This window comes from Monopterus albus, unplaced genomic scaffold (assembly GCF_001952655.1).
Source record: "Monopterus albus unplaced genomic scaffold, M_albus_1.0 scaffold7.1, whole genome shotgun sequence".
NCBI lineage: Eukaryota > Metazoa > Chordata > Actinopteri > Synbranchiformes > Synbranchidae > Monopterus > Monopterus albus.
In genome coordinates this window covers 52611-70295 of record NW_018127887.1, presented here as the reverse complement: position 1 = coordinate 70295, position 17685 = coordinate 52611, and the positions used below count along the sequence as shown (strand labels likewise).

The window sequence follows — 17685 nt, the reverse complement described above, 5'->3', positions numbered from 1 at the left end:
CTGTTTTATCTTTCATCTTACTAATGCATCACCTGCTGGAGTATTTGAAGCCACGCATTCTGCTTTGTTCAAGGGGAAAGATAAATTGAATTTCCTGAGTGCTGTGATCGCTGTATGTAGTGCAGGCTTCTCTCCCTCTAATGATGCCTGTTTTTCTCCACAGCATAGTGCTGAAGATTTGCATATCTCCCTAATACCTCAACACAGAATATTTCCTTGTGTTTATTCCTCTGCACTGGGAAGCAGAATCCAGCTGTCCGTTACTGAGTGGCCTCTTTGGATGCTGCACCTTACTTGGAGGTGCTTTATTCCTTTAACTCTCCTGAATGACACAGTTCACAAACCGTAGCACCCATTACACCACCGTCCGACCTTCAAAGAGAACACTGAACCTAGGTTCCTTCATCAGCTGCTGACTCTTTGAGCCCTTCAAAAATCGGAGCCTCCATCACTGAGCCACTTACATGCCCTTAGTTTGAAGAAGACCAATTCAACACTGCCTATTTAAGATCCATTGCTACTTTCGCTGATGTCACGATATCTAATGGACTTAACTTTATTGACCTCTTTATGAATATACAGTGGGAAAGTATGTGTCTATTTCTGAACATCTATGAATAGAGATGTTCATGACGGCCCTCTCATGCTCAGGAGACTGGGTACAGTATGTGTGTCTTTTGCATTAGCTTCCCCTTTGTAATGGGAAGACACTTGTAATGACTTTTGCTCTGATCATATCTACTATACCTTAACAGTCAGAACAAATTCAAGTCAAGCCGGATCGATTCTGTTCCGGGATGGAGCGGCTGCTGTTGTTACAAGACAGACTCACATAGTGTGGGATGATTAAGATGTTTAGGACTCTTATCTTTTAGATTTCTATCAACCACAGAAAGCAAGAGTTCAATTCCTGCGGACTGTGCCTGCCACAGGTAACTCCTGCTGGTTGGTTGGAGCATCTGCATGGGAAGGGATATTGTAGCATTGGTGAAGAGTGCTAATCATAAGTGATCCTGTGCACACACCTCTCACACCTCCTCTTAGGAAGCAAAAAAGGGTTTGTTAATACACTGTAACTCAACAAAATCAACCTGATGAGATTAAGAATATTCTAAAAGAAAATGTTGCCCTTAATCTCTGTAGTTGTAAAAGTGCGGGGCTTCACTTTGCACCTGCATATAAATGGAACTGTGTGGAGTTTGTTTTTACCATTGAAGATGCCTTAGAGTATTATTTTAATTAATTAGTCCCTGTTTTGTTTGCATTCAGCAGCAGTTTCCTCTATTCCACTGATCTACAGGTGGCAGTACAGGTCAAGAGACTCAATAAAGACAGGGAGGAAAAAGACGACTATGAAAAAATGCAGGTTTAAATATTTTTTTGTTTGTAGAAGTCCAGGACACATACGGTGTGGTTTGGTGAGAGATACTGAATGAAAACAGAAAATTTGTTTGCAAGAAAATCCCAAGGGTGCCTTTAAGCTTTGTATGTTATTATTTCTGTGTGCTAACAATAAAAACACAAAATTGTATTCACTCTAATTAGATGTGCTTTATAGATAATCCATGAAGAACTTAAGCGAATGATGATGCAGTATTAACATACAAATGATAAATAATATTAACATCCAAATAGGACTTTGGCTCCTGCAGAGGACCTAAGGGAGATAGCATGAACTATTTATTTACGGATTCCACCGTGCTCAGGAAATATTGGTGTGTTATCCCAGTAGTATTATCCAATAGTCACAAATTAGGATCACACTTAATGGCAAGTAATCACCATATTTTGCAGGACGACAATGTTTTCGGCTGTCCAGTGTTCATCAGTGTCAGTCTCACAGTACAGCTGCTTTTTGTACATTACACACAGGTGAAACCTCTTGAGTTCATTAGCCTGCACCTGGTTGAGTATCCATGGATGAGTTTCTTAGAGCACAGGTAAAAGGGAAAGTATATTCACATTCATGTAAAGCCAAACAGCTGCATCAAAAAAAGTACAGATGTCAATAAAAGATATCAGTTTTTCCACAGGTCTGTATCTAAGCTCAACAGCATGAACACTATGTTTAAAAAACACACAAAAACTGGAAGCAGGAGTATGGTAATTTTAGGGGTTTAAATATGTTGGGAAACATAAGGGGCGTCACCTGGGCCATTATCTCTGTTTGTACTATGAGACTGTGACAGTGATGATGGCCAACTGGATGAAAATGTTCTGTCTTCTTGCAGAATAAAGTGATTTCTTGCTGTTGAGTGTGATCCTATTTTATGATTATTGGATAAGCAGTTGAATATTGGATTGGCAGTTGAAAAGAAGCAGGTGATTACATCATGCATATTGGCATATTGACATATAGCATACTGTCATTTCCAGTTGTTTGCATGATTGTTATAAATACGCTTGATTGTTATAACTGAAATTAGTTAATGAGTTGGAGAAAAATCAAGAAGTTTATCTTAAACCTTGCAGCATGCTGCAAGGTTTGTTCACCTTCAGCTTTTCCTGCAGTAAACATTCTGTCTCTTCATTCATAAGAAAGGCTTTATTTTCAGTGCAAATACAGAAATTAAAGGTTTCTGTTTTTGCTTCAGTAACACTCTAAAATTTGAAATTTTGACACATTGTCTGCCACTATAATTCTATTCATGATATGCCTGGCATTAAGTTTGCTGTCCATGGTCTTAGCTCTCTCTCTTTGGACAGCAAGGGACCTCTGGTGTCACACTGATTTCTAAACAGCCTTTGAGTTTGAGGTGAAAACTGTGGGAAATGACATTCTGATTTTCCACATGAAACACGTTTACCCATGACTTTCTTCTTTTTGAGCTTATTTGTTCCCAGAGGACATGGCGACGTGGCGAATAAAGCAAAGATATGATGGAGGAATGAGATGAAAAGGCCAGTTGTGACAAGCAAAGGAAGGGAAGCAGACAGCATTTGGGGAGAGGACAGACCCAGTTAGTCACTCAGCAGTGTGAAAATACATTCTGATGCCTGTTTATCACTGTATATTTAAGAATCAGAACTGTTAGAAGGAAGTCATGAATTTGAATATGTTAGCATCTTCCCCGCTGTGCAAATATCGAAGCTCAATGAGGCTTTATATCCTTGTCCTCTAAAGTGAAGGCCACTCAGTAGATGTGGAGAACAATCAATCTGCTCACAAGGGAAGATTCACTGGTGATCACTATCATAACCAGCCTGTAAACACATGCAGAAATGCACAGGTGTGTGTGTGAATCCTGTCTACTTCACACACCGACACACACATACTGAGACACATGCGAGCAGCAATAGATGATGTTTTTTTATGACTCCATTCCAAAGCCACTGCTCTCACTGGGCATCTACTGATACCCATTAATCATAAGCTCTCTTGTATTGTCATCCCGGCCTCCCCTCTCCTCTCCCTCCTCCCCCACCAACCCTTCACTCCCAGCCTGTCAGTTAACAAGCTGTGACACCATGACAGTAATGTGTGTGGAGCTGAGTGATGCCTGGCTACAGCCTTTATTGGAAGGGTATTGAAATGCTCCAGCATAAAAGGGCCAGTGATGAGGTTGTATTTCTTAGCTCTTTATGACAGAATGTATAAATGGTAGTTCTGCCCGGCTGCTCAATTAAACAATGAGGGAGAAGGCCCGGCTTTGTTTTGGGTTGCCCCTATTGACAACATAATTTACTGTGGCATGCAATCAGCTCTGTAGCAAAAGTCTGATGTTTTTATTTTACACACAATGAAGAAAATACTGTATATTCCTGTATGCCAATTTTTTTCTCTTTCTGCCTTCCTGTCTGTGTGTGTGTGTGTGTGTGTGTGTGTATACAGGCTCAGTGTCCCTCAGTGTGTTCCTGGTCTCCCTCGCATTGACAGTGTGCGCTGTTTGGCTAGTGGCTCTCTGTGGCGTCTGTGGTTGGTGTCAACGCAAGCTGGTGAGTTTACATACATACACACAAATACATGAGCATCAGATATACTGCAGCTTCCAGTCACATTTGTTGCCATCCTAACATGCTTTAATGATCAGAGAGCCTTAATAAACATGGTCTGCTGTGAGTTGTACATTGGGGAGAGCTCAGTCTGTGCAAATATATTTTCATGTATAGAGATGACATATTACCAGATATGTGAGAAGAATTCTGATATTTCATTTCAATAAAAGAACCGATATAACATGCAAAAGTACTCCGTTACAAGTAAAAGTCTTGCATTCAAAATCCTACTGTTCAAAAGGGTGGAAGTACAGCATAAGCAGCAAAATGTATTTCAAGTAACAATACTTGTTATGCAGAAAAATGGCCCCAGTGATTGATATTATTTTGTATTACACTATAAGGATGTAAATATTGATGCACCAATATGTGAGTAATTTTGCTTCTGTGCCAACTTGTGAGGTTTCCATATGGGAAATGGCAAGTGGAGCGAACACACAGGCAGGCAGATGCAGTAAAGGAGCAACTTTAATGTACAGGAAATACTGAGTTACAGTTCTCAAAACAGGACCCAAAGTCAGGAATGAAAACTGAAGTCCAACAATCCAAGCTGAGGATCGAAAACTGGGCAGAAAAATCCAGAAATGGAGAAAACAGGAACAGGCAGGTTTGGCTGGAAAGCTATTGCTTCACAGAATGATAGACAAATCTGGCAGAGGACAACAGACCCGTATACAGTATGCATTACACTGGGGAGAATGATCAGAGTCAGGTGACCAGGAACAGAGGGGAAGTCCAGGAACATCTGGAGGCTGGATGGGGATTGACAGTTCATTAAAATGTCCAGAAAATAACGAGGGCCTGAGGAGGTGATTAGGTGACTGAAAACAGAAGGAACCAAAATAACAGGACCAAAATCTCTAGTAGTTCCTAACCTAAAGTTTGGGACCCCTCCAGAGTGTCACAGGACAGATCTGAGGGGTTGTGAGATGATTAATGGGGTCGAAAAGAAGAACATCAAAGTTCTGCTACACGTTTTTGCTTTTATTGGACTTTGAATTGAATCTTTGGTGTTTTGGGAAATATCTGACAAGTTTACCTCTTTTAGTTTTAAGCAACAATTTCAGGTCAAGAATCCCAGAATTTTAAAGGGGAAATCACTCTTGTGAAACTGCTGACAACTACTTAAATAGTACTTGAGTAAATGTACCATTTTATTTTCCACCTTTGAATATTACTGTAGAGAAATGGTCACAGCTACAACAGTTTCCACAACATGTTCTACACCCCAGGCTTGGACTAATTAACCTCTCAGACGTTAGCAGCTACAACATCACTAAACTGTACACCGTGGTGATACAGGATCAGTAATAATAGTCAACTCACCGAGGAGCAGCAGAACACAGCTCAAGCAGACTGACCTCCGATAGAGGGCATGTCATTGTGATTATGTGGTATGAAATATGATTGATTAAAGGGAGGCAACTACTCATTAGGCAGATGGAGCTGTATGGCTGAGTGCCACTTCACTTGGCTGATTTTTTTTTTTTTTTTACATTTGCATGCCTTTAAAGTAAATTGATTTCTGATTCATCCTGTGCTTGTACAACCCAGGAACACAGGTCACCTATTTCAGATTTAATGTTGGCTCAAACTCTTACTTGTCTCAGCTCATCACTGCACTGCTGTGAAACTTGATCCACAGATGGCAGGATGTAGCATTTCAGCAAGCTCTTAACACTGCACACCTTGCTGCATAATGTCACTATTAGAATCAATCTATAAACATTCCCTGTCTTAGGTCAGTTAGGATCACTGCTTTATCTTAAGAATGTGAAATGTCAGAATAATAGAAGAGAGAAAGATTTATTTCAACTTTTATTTCTTTCATGACATTCTCAGTGGGTCAGACGTTTACATACACTTGGATAGTGTTGGTAGTGTAGCTTTTAGATGGTTTAACTTGGGTCAAACGTTTCGAGATGCCTTCCACAAGCTTCTTACAATAAGTTGTTGGAATTTTAGTCCATTCATCCAGACAGAACTGGTGGAACTAGCCAGGTCTGTAGGCCTCCTTGATTGCACAGGCTTTTTCAGTTCTGCCCACAAATGTGCCTTTGTGATGGCCACTCCAGCACCTTGATTTTGTAGTCCTGAAGCCATTTTGCCACAACTTTGAAAGTGTGCTTGGGGTCACTGTCCATTGAGAAGACCCATTTATGACCAAGCTTTAATTTCCTGGTTGATTTCTTGAGGTGTCGTGTCAATATATCCACATCATCTTCCTTCCTCATGATTCCATCTATTTTGTGAAGTGCCCCAGTCCCTCTTGCAGCAAAGCACCCCCACAACATGATGCTGCCACTCCTGTGCTTCATGGTTGGGATGGTTGTTCTTCAGCTTGCAAAGCCTCCCCCTTTTCCCTCCAGACATAACGATGGTCATCATGGCCAAACAGTTCAGTTTTTGTTTCATCAGACCAGAGGACATTCCCCCAGAATGCAATATCCTAAATGACTTGCCAAAATGAGAGTTTGTTATCATGACATCTGTGGAGTGGTTAAAAAATCTGTTCAACCTAAGTGTATGTAAACTTCTGAATTCAGCTGTATATATAAAACCAGGAGGCAAATGGTCTGTGCTGAGATGGGACAGTGGTACAACACCGTCTTTCTATACTTTGCTGCTGCAACATCTTGTTGTATTTGATATTCCACTTTAAAGTAAATGGAGCAGTGAATGACTCCTAGTTTCCTGCTGTGGATGGAGGTAGTTCTGCAGCCAGCACCTTGGTAAATCCCTGAGGTCCTCTCCAGAGCACTGCTGTAAATGGATCTTATTTCCATCCTGTGACAGCGCTGCTCAGCCACCACAGAACAGCAGCAGGCTGGAACAGGGTGACCATTTATTGGCCTTATGGCCCTGTAAATGTTACTATCAACCACATTCTCACTCAAGAGATGATGTGCTCCCCTCTCAGTGTAGACAATGATTGTGCCTTATTTTGCTTTCATATCATGCATCTTACCCAGAGAGGGTAAGAGTTTGTGGGTGGTGGTGGGATGTACCATATAGAGTGGCATTAAGATGTTAATTATGGCCTTTGTAGTGTCGGACCACTTACTTTGTGAAAACTGTCAGTTGCCTGCTGATGTGAAACCACATTAAACACAGCTGCTTAATGTACAAAATAATAAAGTGTGACTGAGATAAATTGCAGTCATTTCTATGATGAGAAATGTTAATGATGACGCACGGAACCAAGACAAAGCACAAATACTACTAATCTTGTAAAAACCACTCTAATTACATTAATGCCATCATATTTAAGGCGTGTTATTTTGTATGTGACTAACAACCATGAATCCTCGGCCACTATCTGTTCTTTATCTCTCTTGTTTTCTGCTGTAGTACTACTATATTCTCTGATTACATGATTAGGATGTACATGTGGTAGAGTATAATTTGCATAAACACAGTTACTTTCAAACACAACTCATTATTTATACTGTATCTGGTATATTGTAAATTCATACAGGCTGATTTTCCTATGCACAAAAGTACTCTGTTGTTATTGGTAATTTTAAAGCTACAGTGCCATGTCTGAAACTTTAATTTTTGATATTCCTGAGTGTACTCTTTGCCATAGTCAGCTTTCATAAGAACAGATGTCTCCCCCGAAGGTTCACGTGTCAGTTGTGACCTGGCTCATACCAGTTTTAGTTATGATTCATTGGTTAATAGACAAGACATTTTGGGTGAGTGTTGCTTTCGGTGTTTTAGCTTTGGGAACCAGTGCTGTGGGTTTTATTTTAAAAGTACTCATGTGCAGTCATCCTGAAGCCTACCTCCTGCTTGGCTTTATGTTATCTAAGCCCCGTGGAAGTACTGCACATTGAATGCTAGTGTCTCCTTCTGCTGCCTGCTCAGTCTCTTTGCTTATTGCTGTTTATAGATGCATCAGCATGAAATTTTTAGAATATGTGCTGTGCCAGTATCATCTTTATAAGTGGCTTCACATTTTTTTGCCTAGGTTTTACAGCTGTATTGTTTTACAGTAGATGAAACTACTTTGTAACAGGTGGTAACAGCAAAAAACAAAAATGCAAATAATACCTTGAGTCACATCATTATTAAGCGTCCAGTGATAGTTGGCAGGGGCTCATGTTGCACTGTAGGTGTTGGATGGGATTTTCTGATATCAGATGTGGTGCTGCTAACATCTGTTTGAGCAGCAGTGGCTTTTTGGCATTCAGAAACCCTCTGCCTGCTCCTGTGAACCCTCCGTTGTTTGATCCATAACATAGTTGTAAGTGGAGCTGAGACCGGACCTGACCAGATTCAATCAGATTTGAGCTTGTATCAAAAACCTTTTGTATTTTGGTTGTATTAACTGGGAGTCAGGAGTTCACAGTTGTTAGGAGGATGGTAGTAATTGCGCCAATTAGAAAAGGTAAGACAGGAAAATCTATAATTATAGAATTTCATAGAAGAATTGTCATAATCATTGTGAATATCATACATAATAACAGCACATTATGTGGCTTTCAAACATTGACCTGTCACACTTAAGTGACACTGTTCGCAATGGTCTAAAATGTATGTCCCTGCAATTACATGTTTTCTCAATATCAGTGAATACTGCTGAAGATCTCAGGTATAAAAAATGTTTTGACAGATGCTAAAAACTAATGAGCGCTTGATGATTTAGCAGCGGACAGCCGTTTTAATAGTGCACTCCTCTCTAATTATGGTGTAATGTGGGAAATATTGAGCGAGCATGTAGAAGCTTGCTGCCTGCTAGTTCACAGCAAACAAACACAGCTGGAAGGCAGCGTGCTGCCAACTGAGACAGAGAGAGGAAGGTTCACTCTGTCTTCTCTCATGTCTGGATTCTTCAAGAAAACCCTCAGCATCACCCTGGGCAGAAGGACACCAAGTGTGTTCTAGTTTCACTCATATGCAGTGGTGTAGCAAAAAAGGCCTTGTATATACAGTATGGCGCCTCAGGGGCTCCCCTTTCCTTTTTTTATTACTGTACATTAATTGTCACAGTGTAATACTAATAATTTCAAAACTGGGGGGCCCTGGGTTCTTATTGTCATTATTTCCTTCACTACAGCACTACTGCTCAGTTGTTGTAGTATCAGTAACATGCTCTGCTGTGGTTTGATTGCTCAAAACTGTAAGTATTTCATGTTCTTGTTGTTTTTTTATAAACAAGTGGAGGCTTTTTGCAATTTAGTGTCTCCTAATTGGCTCATCGTATCAGTTGGAACTATTTTGGACATGTGGCTCAGAGCCAGACAGCATTAAGTACTATAATCAAAAACCCTTTGTCGTGCAACAAAAAGGCAACTGATTTATAATGAGAAATTAAATTAAAATAAAATGAAATTAGAATAAGTATTTTCAAGAGTATTGGAGGGGCAAGTGGGGGTTGGGGGGGTGCAGTATTGAGCTGATTTCCGCCATTGTTTTTGTCTCCTGTGTGTAGAGCTGGTGAGCTTTGTAACAGTCATCACTCTGGATTTCTGGAGCCTCCACACCTCCCTGGAAGATGGAAACACAGTGTTTGCCATCCAGTCTTGTGAATGAGATGGAGGAAATGTGTTGAGGACATGGTTTTGAAGCTGTGTGTAACCATGTGTGTTTGTATCCAATGTAATGACGACTGTGGGACTTAGTGCCCATTGCAGCGTTTGAGTCCCTACTTGCTTTCACTTCCAGTCCACATGGGACTTCCTGTCAGTTCACTTTTCACACCTGTCCCTCCCATCTCTTTGACTCACACACTGTCCTGCATTGTCCTTGTTTTTCTCTACTGCTACCTAGCTTTTTAAAATCTGATTTCTATTTTCAGCTCTAATCACTCTTTCTATATTGGATTCTCACTCGTGCTCTGGGTCTTCCCAACTTCTTGAAATTTTTACAATAGCATTGAATGAGTTACATGTAACTCACAATTTTCCTTTGATAGCTTGTCCTTGTCTGACAGAAATTCAGATAGCTTTGCCTCCCCACAAATTATCATGCAAGAATACAATAATCGTTGTTGGCTATTGTGTGAATCTTTGCATTTTCAAAATGGTGTACAAAATGATGAGACGTGATTTTGTGAATTCAGCTATCAAGTTCTCAAAACAGACTATAAAAAGACTATAAAAGATCATGGATGGTCTCTATAATGTAGTCTGGGAACATAGTTGCATGCTGTGATGTGGTCACTATACAGACTTCAGTGTCTGTGACAGTTTATAGAGACTGTTTATCTTGAAGTCAAATTACAAACACCCCTCTTGTATTCAGCTGGTCGTTCCTGACAGATTTAATATGTTTATTCATATGTTGACCTTTCTATTTCAGGTTAGTGTTGATTGTTCAGTAGATGACTGGCTGGTTTCTTTGTGTGTGATATCATTTTGCTCAGTAATGTCATTGTGGGTTTTATCATTTTTGCCAAGCTGTGCTATTGTCAACTCTGGCTCTGTGACAAGTCCAACAATATCCAAAGCCATAAGGTGTGTGTTATCTGGACCTCATGGAGAGTCCACATCAGTTTTCCTGTTAGTTTCTGAGGCTCATATAGACTGGGGCACAATTTGCATTTCCAAATACTCCTGTTATCTACGAGGACTGCATGCATTATAAATAGATCTGTCAGTTTAGACACTGTCTGAAACTGATACATAACCTCTTTGTACTTCTACTTTTGTGCTGGGATCCACTGGTTGTGTTTACCTGGACACACTAGAATATGAGTAGTTGTGTACTGTATGCAAAGTGTATTCTACACAGTCTTAAAGATCACAGATGGTGTTGGCTGATCAGGTCTAGATCAGCCTTAAAGACCCAATCTAACTGATGCTGCCAAAACCTGAGAGTGAAACCAACACAATATCCAAGGCTCTGTTCTTGTTAGTCTGGCCTCAAAGATGAAGTACTATTTCTGTTTTGGATGGACAGCAGAGGTTTTCTCACAAGTAGAACACAATGGCAATAAAGTCAAACAGAGTATTTCACAAGCGCAAAACACATGTAGCTTTAACTAGACAATAAGGTTCTTTAGGTTACATTTTAGTGGTAACAGCACCACACACATTTTACATACGACATAGTCATAATAATGAATTACCTGCTTTATCTGTTACCATTAATAATTGGTGAGATTTTAAACAATGTAATTTTCCTACATAGCTAACTAGTTATATGTATGAGCCATAAAGACAGAAAAATTGTGACAAGAGTTGATGAGATTGATGCAGCTGTACTAGTTTCTGTAGATGACTTAGAGAAATAACAACTCTTGAATCAACATATTTATTTGATCAATGTGAAAAATGTTCAGCTGATTGCTCTTAGCAGCCACTAGCGTAGTTTCCATGTCACCTGAAAAATTATATTGTTGGGGGCCAAAACTTATTAGTTAGCACAAAGTATTATACTATAACATACCCTCCAAACAGGAAACTGGGTAACATGAACATGTCAGGCTGAAGGACTGAAACAACTGGCAATTCACTCTTGATTATCAGGGTATCGTGAGCTTGCCAGGTTAATGCAAGGCAGTGGATACGCTCTGTCACTTTTCTACATTGGCATTACTTATGCACTGGCAACATATGACACACTTGGATGCAGATGACTGGCACAGACAGAGAGAGAAGTGTATTAATGAATCATAATAAAACATAACCAAACCTGATCTGAGCCCCAGACCAAAACTTCAGGCTTCCTCTCTAAGAGATTATGGTTAATGTGGGTGCTGGTATTGTCTTCTTTAACAATCAGGGAAATGTTGGACTGCAGCTTTGCTCCTAAATCCTTTTGCCCCAGTGCAGCACTGAACCGGAAACAGTGATACACCCTAAACCTGGAATTGCCATGATAGGTGACGTCACCCTGAGACCTGCCCATTGTCCTGGCCATGCCATGGTAGCAGCTCAGTGTGTTTTTATCCCACTTATTTTGTGGTATCTAGAATCCTGTGTATCAGAGCAGCACTTTTCAGGGAAGCAGGTGTTATATTTAGGGGGCAGGGAAGCTTTAGACTGATCCCCCCCTGCTCCATTGTTGCAAAGTGTCAATAGACATTACCTGCATTGTGACACATGTGAAACACCTTTAACTGTAATGAGCTTTTTCAGTAGAATGCACCCAGCAGACCTCACTTATTGAAGCCTTTAAATTGCCTTTATTTCTACGATTACAGCAGGTCATGCTCTAGCTATTTGAAATCAGGCTGGTGCAAGCCTATCTAGGGGTTTCTCTCCAGTACCCAGTGGATTACCTTAAAGTGGCAATTGCCATGTAAATTTCAGGGTAGTTTGAATCATATTCATAGTCAGAAATGGCTCTCCATAGCAGATTTGATTTGACTTTGATGAGTGTAATCAGGAGACCATCAGGTAAAGGACTGATGGCACAGTGTTTCTGAGATAATGGGAAAGGCAGCTTGAAGTTAGTGGAGGAAAAACAAAGCTTCAAGGGACAAATCTAAACTAACCTTTTGTTTTGCGGCTTTCTCTGTCATCCCCTCCCTCCGCATGGCTGAAGGGGAAGAGGAATAAGCCAGGAGTGGAAACAGCAGACACTCCAGACTCAGCACGTGGGCGAGGGGAGAAGAAAGCCATCAAGTAAGTGCCTGGTAACTGGTTGGGGTAGAATAATCTGGTGACAATAAACTCTATTTGGTTCATCTTTTAGTCCTTGATGTACACTACCCTCCACAAACAAGACAGTAATAATGCCTGTTGTTTTATCTTGAAGAGCACAATTTCTACAAGAGCATTTTTGGGGCAGACATTAAAAGAAAAGCTAGTGATTTAACCACTATAGATTAAATCTGCATTATCTTACCCGTGAAGCCCTTGGCTGGGTGATTCTGCTCCTGCACTTATTTAAAAGGTTGTACTGTATGATACTGTAGCTCTCCTTTACGTGTAGGCACTTGGCCACACCTGTGCATTTTAAAACACTGTTCTGGTTTTAGTAAGTTGGGGTTGGTGGGTGGGGTGGGCCAGTTGTTCTTGTTGTAAAATCACTGACTATAAATGTTTGGGAGGATAATGATCTAACGTTTTCACAGAACTCAAACTAAGATTAAGTGATTTTCTGTTCTTGATGAAACAGGGGTTATAGGTCAGTACCACAAAATGTCAGCTGTTTTATGCTAAGTACATTATGTTGTTGCACAAAATGCCTCTATTAACCTGCTCATCACTACTTCTCTTCTATAGCCTGCTGTTGTTTCAGCTATTTTTGAATGTTCGTGTTTACATTTTATTTTCTGTATGGACCGTTTAAAGCACTAAAGATGGGCTATGTGATTTTATTCTGACTTGGGTTTTTCAGTCTCTTAATTTTTGCATTTTCTTTCTCACTGCCTCCAACAGCATTGGTGTGCTCTGTTGGTCATTTCACCTTCAAACTCCCTTTCTTGCATTGCCTTTCTCTCCTGCTCTGTCCCTGTGCTACAGCTCTGACCACTGCTGTATGACTTGTATGACATTAGTGATTCTGCTCACATTTTCCTCCTCTACTTTGACTGTCTGCGATTTATCTCTCTGCCTTGTGTTTCATGTGTTCATGCGTTCTCACTGCTCACGCCAAGGATGGGGTCCAAACTTCTTAATGTTTATTCAAATGTGCTTCATCAGTGGTGCTGTGCTCGATGAACAGAATTTAATCACATGCTGTATGTACTCATCAGATTATGACTTCCTCTTTTCTTGCAACCTATCTCTTTTTCTATCTCAGTTTCTTTGCTACAGCACATTGCTTTATGAAAAGCTTTTGTGAATGCCTTTTTCCCCCCAGGCTTCCCCTTTTTTATTTTTAAAATTGAACCACTATGGTGATTTATCAACTGTAGGTAGAAATAGACATTAATCTGGGCCTGTTTTATTTCAAACTCCCATTCAGTGCAGCTGTAAGATCAACCCTCTTCCTCAAACCAAGCCCTCGCATCATCTTTGAAAGCAGGAGCAGCTCTTGCGAATGGTTGGTTGGTGCCAAGGCTGTCCATAGTTGTGTTACTCTGACCTGTCTCTCTCTTTGGCCACAGTGATCTAGACAGAGACTTTTGGAATAACAATGACAGCAGCACAGTGCAGCAGAGGTGGAGCTCCTATCCGCCCAAGGAGTTCGTACTAAACATTTCTCCCTATGCCCCATATGGAGATCCTCGCCTCACACTCAAGTGAGTCTTGGTCCAAGGCTGGTAAGAGCTTTTCCCTTGAGCAGGGCTGTAACGAGGCAGGGGCAGTGCCATTCTCCCCTTCCCCTTCCCTCTCTTCTCTCTGTCATTTCTTTTCATTTTCTTCTCTTCCTTTCCCTTCCCTCCTTCCTCTCCTCTCCCATCAGCATTCCCTGTTTCTAGAAGGCAGTCATCAACACTAGCCACCTCCTCAAACTGAACAGTTGGAAGGGGTATGATATATTGCCTGGCAGCTTTTTAAATCCAACTAGTTTCATAATCTTGATTATTTTGCTTGTCCTTAGGACAAGATTTTCTCCTGAGTAGCTGGGTATATTTAGCCAGAGGCCTTTTGAAAAAGCCTATTCCATAAATTTCATAGTGTACATATCTAGACTTGTTGTTGTACAATGGGATTTCCATCAACAATAGTAATAACATCAACAATAACAACCCATCCAATGTTTGCACACTGGAGGGCATAAATTATTACTAATGATTACTCATAATCTGCTAGGGAAGTGCAAGGGTAGGAAATGTCATACACATGCACTACAGCATCCCCACAGCAGCTCTTCGACTATAACTGCAGCGACAAAGCAGCATTGTTTTGTGACCCCCTCAGGCTAATTTCTGCTGCTGCTGCTCACAACCTGTCACCTTTTAATGAATGCAGAGATGCATGTGTGATGCCCCCCTACTCCCTACAGCCCTGCCGGACCCACTAACTCTTGACCTCTAACCTCTCACCTCTCTCCCATGGCGAGTAACCATGGAGACGGACAACCCTCGTATAGCCTTCCTCTCCAATACACATGTGTATACTTTAACCCACCTTCTCTGTAATCTATGCATCTCCCTGTCCTTGGCTTGTGTGATTTGAAATTTTTCAGATGTTGTTGTTGTTGTGGAGGGTTGACCGTTATATCAGGTTGCAGTCTGGTGCCAGTGTTCACCTGTGGTTTACATCCATCTGTGGTATTTCCCCTGATCCCCATCAACCTAATGTGCACTGCACTAACATTGTAGCACTTGAACTGCTTTCCCTGTCTTATCTTATTGGAAAGTAACATACAGTAACCGTGTTTTTACTTGATGATAAAGTATTTTTTCACTCACTGGGCACTTGAATCCAATAAAGCACTAGCAAGGTCATACCCATCTGCCTTCAGGCACTGAGAGGGCTCTAAGCTTAGACATCCTGCTACCAAGCATCTGTCTGAAACTGTCTAATATGGTCATCTTTAGCCACTGAGGACTGGGTGTTAAATTGCCTGGAGAAAGGAGGCAGCAGTTATGAACATGGTGGATATATAGATTACTGTCTGAAAAGTCTGCCTGAAGATGATGGCTGCTGATCTTGAAACCAGTTTTAAACCCCAGGGCATGTGTCTTAAGAGGTTAATTTAAAAAAAAAAAAACCTTTAAGGTTGTTATTTGTTGTCCATAAAGCTGTTTTTCAGCACATCTTGTCTTCACATGTTTTTCTTTTATCCAGTGGTCAAATATAGAGCAATGTTTCACTGCATTAATGGTAAAATGAGCTGTTTTACCAGTAGTGTATGACCTGGTGAAATACTGGCATTCATTTAAATTAAAAAGACTGTTTATAAAGATATTTTTGGCCAGGAGAGACGGGGGGCAACCTCCTGATTCTAACCAATAATATGTTGCTAATGACAACAGACAGCTGAGAAACCATTTCTAGTTTGAGATTCTCTTGAGATCAGCAGCTTTCAATCTCTGTAATGACAATGGGCATCATTTATCGAACAGGTTACTTACCCTCCACAGCCAATCTCCATGTGTAAGTACTTCTTGGATTTGAGGTTGATTAATGTCAGTTTTCAATGCTGAGCTTGTTTTATGTTAACTGCTGTTAACAACAGCTATAATCTTGAAAAAATGGTTGTAGTGAAGTGCTATACCTTTTTTTATTTATGCATCGATCTTGGTGAATTATAATCTAGATGATCAGTTTGAGAGTTCTGAGATGAAAAACTATGAAAGATATTCATATATTCCTTTTCTAAATCATTTTCACTCTCAGTGTAGTTCAGTCAGAAACAAGATTGATATCTGAATGCTATAAAATACTGTACTGTAAATACTCTTGGTAATTTATGGCCCAATGTATTTGTAGTCCTAGTTTTAATAAAGAGGAAAGACTTTCACCTTGTGGCTGGCTCGATAAATGATGCCCATGTTTCCTGTGATGACAGTTGCTCCAGCAGTGTTGTTATCCTCATGCACTGTCAGGTCAGCTGGTCAGAATTAAATGTGAAAGGTGACTTTCAAAGCAACATAATGAAAGTGAAGCACACCCTGATCCCACACTTAGAAATCAGGTGACTTCTGTGTGTCCTGGAGCAGGAGCACCGTGCATATTAATGAAATGTAGTCATGTCACCAGAGGGCACTACTGTGCTTAATTTTGATCGTCACTGCTTTCAGAGTAGACATGACATTTTAAACCCAGAACCGGTTTTGAGTGGAAATCAGAGTTGACAACTCGTTAAGTATGAACATAGAATAATTTCTGTACTTTGTTCCTTTTTTCGAGGTTGACATGATTAAATTGCCCTCATGACCCTTTCTGCTGTTTGCTGCAGGTATTTCATTACTTCCAGTTTACTGCTACTGATGTTAAGTGGTGATCAAATGACAAGTAGATCTTTAAAAATACTACAGATTATGATCTAAAAATAGAGTCCAATCAATGTTTTACAGGAACAGATGTACTTGTATTGAACCAAATGTCACTCTGGATGACATCCCATTTGAGTTGATTATTTGATCATGAGACACTTCAGTACAAACACCCCTCCCCTGCTGCTCTAAGTTGCTACCACTGAATTGCCTTGTATAGTAGCAAATCTCAAGCCCCAAATGCCTAAATGAATGAGAGCATGAAAGCTGAATGACCAGTGTCCACACACTGTTGCCCCTGGTGAATGCTGGCAGCTGTAGTATTGGTCCTCGGGGCCCAAAATGAGTGACTTCTTGCTGATTTTTCACCCTCCACAGGCTCCTTGTAAATACTTTTCCTCCTCTTCCTCCCTGCTCTCCTCTCCTTCATTGCCCTGTCTTTCTCCACACTGGACTTCAGACCTTTTCATCTACCTGCCTTTCACTTGGCCTGGAAAACTAGACCTGCCCCTCACACACTCTGCTGATCCGTCTCACCTCCTTAGGCATGTGGTTGCTCAATCTGTTTTCCTGTGTGTTTGTGTATGTCTGTCTTTCTCACACTCTTTGGTCTTCTTCTCCTCTGCTTGTCATTATTCTCCCTCTGTCTGTTGTGGGACCTCCGCCCCCCCCGCCCCTCTCTTTTAGTGGGGCAGTGTCGGGGGGACAGAAGGGGGCAGCAACTGGGCATGGGGATGATGGGGGGGGTCCTTATCGCAGTGACAGCATGAAGAGCATGGTGACAGAGGGAGTGAAGACCGGGACATGGCAGACCGTCCATGGCCACACGCAGTCTGGAAGAATGAGACCCAGCAAGTGAGTTCAGACCTGATCAGAAAAAAGTCACTGTGCAACAGCAGAAA

The 17685-nt window shown here is 40.9% G+C and overlaps 1 protein-coding gene across 1 annotated transcript in view; it reads left to right on the top strand.

The window, feature by feature from the left end:
• syt7a (synaptotagmin VIIa) overlaps positions 1–17685 on the top strand; it is a 71090-nt gene that overhangs the window by 24852 nt on the left and 28553 nt on the right. Inside the window, 4 exon segments of the mRNA XM_020624305.1 lie at positions 3833–3936; positions 12493–12572; positions 14003–14137; positions 17471–17638. Coding sequence (XP_020479961.1) covers positions 3833–3936; positions 12493–12572; positions 14003–14137; positions 17471–17638 — 487 coding nt within the window.